The sequence below is a fragment of the Chiloscyllium punctatum genome, chromosome 7, assembly GCF_047496795.1.
Source record: "Chiloscyllium punctatum isolate Juve2018m chromosome 7, sChiPun1.3, whole genome shotgun sequence".
In the NCBI taxonomy this organism is placed as follows: domain Eukaryota; kingdom Metazoa; phylum Chordata; class Chondrichthyes; order Orectolobiformes; family Hemiscylliidae; genus Chiloscyllium; species Chiloscyllium punctatum.
The window spans coordinates 62,172,085-62,178,084 of NC_092745.1; the positions used below are offsets into that span (position 1 = coordinate 62,172,085).

The window sequence follows — 6,000 nt, forward strand, 5'->3', positions numbered from 1 at the left end:
ACAGCAATTCAAGCAGCATCCAACGAGTAGTGAAATCGACGTTTCGGGCAAAAGCCCTTCATCAGGAATAAAGGCAGTGAGCCTGAAGCGTGGAGAGATAAGCTAGAGGAGGGTGGGGGTGGGGAGAGAGTAGCATAGAGTACAATGGGTGAGTGGGGGAGGAGATGAAGGTGATAGGTCAAGGAGGAGAGGGTGGAGTGGATAGGTGGAAAAGGAGATAGGCAGGTCGGACAAGTCCAGGCAAGTCAAGGAGACAGTGCTGAGCTGGAAGTTTGAAACTAGGATGAGGTGGGGGAAGGGGAAATGAAGAAGGTGTTGAAGTCCACATTGATGCCCTGGGGTTGAAGTGTTCCGAGGCGGAAGATGAGGCGTTCTTCCTCCAGGCGTCTGGTGGTGAGGGAGCGGCGGTGAAGGAGGCCCAGGACCTCCATGTCCTCGGCAGATTGGGAGGGGGAGTTGAAATGTTGGGCCACGGGGCGGTTTGGTTGATTGGTGCGGGTGTCTCGGAGATGTTCCCTAAAGCGCTCTGCTAGGAGGCGCCCAGTCTCCCCAATGTAGAGGAGACCACATCGGAAGCAACGGATACAATAAATGATATTAGTGGATGTGCAGGTAAAACTTTAATGGATGTGGAAAGCTCCTTTAGGGCCTTGGATAGAGGTGAGGGAGGAGGTGTGGGCACAGGTTTTACAGTTCCTGCGGTGGCAGGGGAAAGTGCCAGAATGGGAGGGTGGGTCGTAGGGGGGTGTGGACCTGACCAGGTAGTCACGGAGGGAACGGTCTTTGCGGAAGGCGGAAAGGGGTGGGGAGGGAAATATATCCCTGGTGGTGGGGTCTTTTTGGAGGTGGCGGAAATGTCGGCGGATGATTTGGTTTATGCGAAGGTTTGTAGGGTGGAAGGTGAGAACCAGGGGCGTTCTGTCCTTGTTACGGTTGGAGGGGTGGGGTCTGAGGGCGGAGGTGCGGGATGTGGACGAGATGCGTTGGAGGGCATCTTTAACCACGTGGGAAGGGAAATTGCAGTCTCTAAAGAAGGAGGCCATCTGGTGTGTTCTATGGTGGAACTGGTCCTCCTGGGAGCAGATATGGCGGAAATATACATCCAATTCCTTGACATTCAATGGCATCACCACTGCTGAATCCCTCACAAATGTGAGGTGATGCATTTAGGCAAGTCTAATTCTAGAGCGAATTATACAATGGGAATGGAAGAGCCTTGGGAAAAGTTGATGGGCAGAGAGATCTGGGAGTGCAGTTCCATTGTACCCTGAAGGTTGCTGCACAGGTGGATAGAGTGGTCAAGAAGGCATATAGTATGCTTGCCTTCACCAGACGGTATTGAGCATAAGAGCTGGCAAGTCATGTTGAAATTGCACAAGACATTGGTTCGGCTGCATTTAGAATACTGTGTACAGTTCTGGGCGCCACATTACCAAAAGGATGTGGACACTTTGGAGAGGGTGCAGAGAAGGTTTACGAGGATGTTTCCTGGTATGGAAATTACTAGCTATGAAGAGAGGTCGAGTAGGTTAGGTTTATTTTCACTAGAAAAAAAAGGAGATTGAGGAGGGACCTGATTGAGGTTTGCAAAATCATGAAGGGTATAGACAAGGTAGATACAGACAATCTTTTTTCCAGGGTGAAGATTTCAATAACGAGAGGTCATGCTTTCAAAGTGAGAGGTGGAAAGTTTAAGGGGGATACATGCGGTAAGTACTTCACACAGAGGGTGGTGGGCGTTTGGAACACGTTGCCAGCAGAGGTGGTAGAGGCAGGCACGGTAGATTCATTTAAGATGCAGCTGGACAGATGCATGAGTAGGTGGAGAGCAGAGGGATACAGATGCTTAGGAATTGACCAACAGGTTTAGACAGTACATTTGGATCATCTCAGGCTTGGAGGGACAAGGGCCTGTTCCTGGGCTGTAAATTTTCTTTGTTCTTTGTTTAACATCATTGACCAGAAACTGGACAAGCCATATAAATATGGTTTCTACAAGAGCAGATCAGAGGCACGGAGCTATGTGCAAGTAACTGAACTCCACCTCCCTAGTGTCACTCCAATCTACAAAGTAGATTGGAACTATATTTCCATTCCTCTTCTGTCGAAGGATCAAAAATCACAGACAGCACATCTTAACAGTGTGCTCAACTCACCTAAGTCCCAAGTATTGCAAAAGTTCTAAACAAAAAGAAACACTCACCATCTTCTCCATAAGACGAAAGGGAAATAATACCTGACCTAACCAGCAAGACCTATATCCCATAAACAAATCATTTTTAAAAAATAGCCAAGTTACTGAATTTCTGAAATAAATGTACATTTCCTTGACTTTATTTGGGCAATACTGAAGACCGCAAAAAAGTCATCTAGTATTACCTCAGTCTCTCAATCATGCGGTTCCACATTTATTTCAGCAAAGAAACAATATTGAGGCTGATGGAAAGTAGGTAAGGGAGCAACAAGATTCAATGCTCATTCAGATCAGCCATAATATTACTAAATGGCAAAGCAAGCACAAGGGATTGAATAGCAAGCTCCTGCACTCAATTCATACGTTCAAAATGCTGCTTCAATCGTGACATGTCAACTGGCCTCCTTCTGTGTTGTAACGGTCGTGAGATTTTGCAGTTGGCTCAGAAACTAACAGCAACAATTAGTGACATTCTTCATTGTTACATAGCCCAGAAGTATGAGAGTTTGATCGAAGAGTCTTGCAAAGATGAACTGCAATGTGCAGAGACGGAAATATTTCCAAAGAGTTTTGATGAGGATAGAGTAGTTGACTTAGGGACATATAAGAAGGAAACAGACCTATTCAGTCCTAATAGTCCAATATAAACATGGTCACAAACTATAGTAGTCCCATCTGCCTAAGGTTGACCTTTCCTATTCAAGAACTTATCCAAATGTCTTTTAAAACATTGTACCTGCATCCACTACTTTCTCTGGCAGTTCATTCTACACAAGAGCCACACTCTATGCAAAAATGTTGACCCTCAAGTCCTTGTTTTAAATCTTTCTCCTGTCAGCTTAAAAAGCCTGACCCACAGATTTCAATTCACCCACCCTTGTCGTTCACCTTATATATGTCCCTCATGATGTTATAAACCTCAATAAGGACACCCCTCAACCTCTTACAGTCCAGTGAAGAGTCCCAACTTTTCCAGTCTATTTTTATATCTGAAACCCTTCATTCCCAGCAATAGCCTGGTACATCTTCCTTGAATCCTCTCAATTTAAAAGTATTCTTCAAAGACAGGGTGAATTGCCTGCACACACTACTCCAGAAGAGGCTTCACCAATGTTCTGTATAACATCAACATGACCTCCCAATTTGATTGGGATTAACATTTTATGATCACCATTTGAAAACTATTTTTGGTATATAGTAGGATGGGAGAGGAACAATCATGCAAGCGAGATGACAGAAAGTGCTACAATTTATTGTGTCACTGTTATTATAGAATTAGTGTTACTGAAAATGATGTCAAATTAGTTCAGCAAGGCAACTGGTTGGAAGGAGAATAGTATCTAAAATCTGACAAATCCCAAAACACATTCCAAGCCCTCATATCTTTGAAACCTCATAGAACATAGAACAATACAGCACAGAACAGGCCCTTCGGCCCTCAATGTTGCGCCGACCTGTGAACTATTCTCAGCTCGTCCCCTACACTATCCCATCATCATCCATGTGCTTATCTAAGGATTGTTTAAGTCTCCCTAATGCGGCTGAGTTAACTACATTAGCAGGTAGGGCATTCCACACCCTTACCACTCTCTACGTAAAGAACCTGCCTCTGACCTCTGTCTTCAATCTATCACCCTGCAATTTGTAGTTATACCTCCTTGTACAAGCTGACATCATCATCCGAGGAAAAAGACTTTCACCGTCGACCCTATCTAATCTTACCATCTTGTATGTCTCTATCAAATCCCCTCTTAGCCTCCTTGCCAATGAGAACAGGTTCAAGTCTCTCAGCCTTTCCTCATAAGCCTTCCCTCCAGACCAGGCATCATCCTGGTAAATCTCCTCTGCACCTTTTCCAATGCTTCCACCTTTTCCAATGCTTCCACATCCTTCCTGAAAAATGGCGACCAGAACTGTACACACTATTCAAAGTGCGGCCGCACCAATGTTTTGTACAGTTGCAGCATCTTTGACTAACTTATTTGGATTATATTCTTGAATTACATCCCAGTCACAATTATCATTCCTCCAAGTGCACACGTGCCTAACTTCAACTTGATAACAGAAGTCACATCTTTCAAATATACCGTTCTCCTTCAGAATATCGTATCCAAAAAAAACTAAAAACTTAACATTACGTCACACCTACACTGTTTATTGCCAATCATGGTTTCACTTTTTTCCCTGCATCGCAAATTATTTGGCGTAGTCCTCTTCCTTCACTCAAAATTTTAAAAGTCTTTTAAAAAAATGCAACTTTTTTCCCCAATTCCCGGGGGTGATCGTTGAAGATTCCCACAAAACATCAAGACAAATTTACACTGGAATACTCGCAGCATTATGACTTCACCGCAGTTTTTTCCCATATTTGATAAGCATTTTAATTTCATATAACAACTAACCGTTTGCCACGGTACCTACTTTCAGTTTCTTGTTGAGTTTGCAGCAATATCGATACAGTTGGGCCAAGTTGAGTGGTCCAAAATCTGCATAGAAGCTGAAAAAATATCAGCAATTAATTCACTGGCGTGTGGTTACGGTACAGCAAAAAATTCCAGATAGTTTCTGGTCCAATACTGTTTCGAAGGCTATCGCCTACTATAGCCAACCAGTAAAAATCAATCACATCCATTGACGTTTTTGAATAATCAAGAACAAGATAAAAAGTAAGATTAGCTTGAATTGTGTTCTTGATTTCCCTTGTGTCACCATGAGCACATGAACAAATCCGCGGCTCCACACCGTACAGTGTAGCTCCTTGCAGAAACTTTATCGCTCCCCCGACCGTAGAACCAGAAACTTACTTTTCGTAAACCAGCTCCTCGTCAATGCAGAAGTAATGCGTATTGACTGTACTTTTCGGCTTGTTTCTCAGAGTTGCGAAGTACAAACGATCTAGAGTGAAAATACGAATTTTGAAGCCGGGAATGGGGGGGGGGGGGGGGGGGGCGGAAGGAAGGAGGAGGAAGGCGAAAGAAAAAGGATTAAAATCAATGTCAACAGCATTCCGCGCTGTGAGCAGACGGGTCAACATACATAGATAGATATATCCTCAACCCGAGAGGACCTTAACTCCAACACTCACCTTTACTAAACTCAGAGGCGCTGATCAGCTCCTGCTCCTCGGCCATTTTATTGGAGGGGGGGTGGTACGGAGGCGCTGCGAGTGCACTGGATGAGGAGGGTCAAGTCAATAAGGCGCGCGCCTTGGCAATGCAAGGGGGAGTCAGTGGGCGCGCGCTCGGGACGGTTCCAAATTCAAATTTTCGGGAGCGAGAACCACGGACCTCAGGCAGGGGAGTGCTGCCCCGTGGTCCGAGGCTTCCTGCGAGCCAGAGGAGAAAGTAGTCCCTTGCGCTTGTCCAGTGTGGCCGACGCTTGGCACCCTGCCCGCCGCCACCCCTCCGCGACTCCTTGCCGTCAGCTCAGGCCACTCCGCGCATCGCGGTGCCCGCAAACACAAGTCAACAGCAAAGTCACATGCCAGCTGCCTGTCGTTACCATGGCAGTCACTCGGCCAATCGTCGCATCGGAGAACTTCCCAGAATGGGCACGGCAACGCCGAGAGCTGGCGCTACTGTACCCCGGCAGGGAGCGCCGCGAGAGCAGCAGGCTTTCTTCAGCTCGCAGTTTACAGCGAGTCCACTTTGATTACAGACAAGGTTACACACCAGCCTCAAACTAGCTCCCAAACCCGTCATACCTAACTCCTCAACATAAAGGAATTTCTCAGGATTAGTTGCTTATCCAGTTCATCATTGCTAAGAGATCGAGAGGCCGAGGGAGATAATACATTCACCAGGGAT

At 45.8% G+C, this 6,000-nt stretch overlaps 1 protein-coding gene across 1 annotated transcript in view; it reads right to left on the reverse strand.

The window, feature by feature from the left end:
• The window catches only part of LOC140479722 (dual specificity protein phosphatase CDC14A-like), a 179,161-nt gene extending 173,518 nt beyond the window's left edge, over window positions 1-5,643 (reverse strand). Inside the window, exons 1-3 of the mRNA XM_072573774.1 lie at window positions 5,280-5,643; window positions 4,999-5,089; window positions 4,616-4,691 (exon numbers count right to left, since the gene is read on the reverse strand). Of these exons, the coding sequence (XP_072429875.1) occupies window positions 4,616-4,691; window positions 4,999-5,089; window positions 5,280-5,325 (213 nt within the window). The 5' untranslated portion in view covers window positions 5,326-5,643. The remainder of the gene's footprint in view (window positions 1-4,615; window positions 4,692-4,998; window positions 5,090-5,279) is intronic.
• Between the last annotated feature and the right edge of the window lie 357 nt (window positions 5,644-6,000).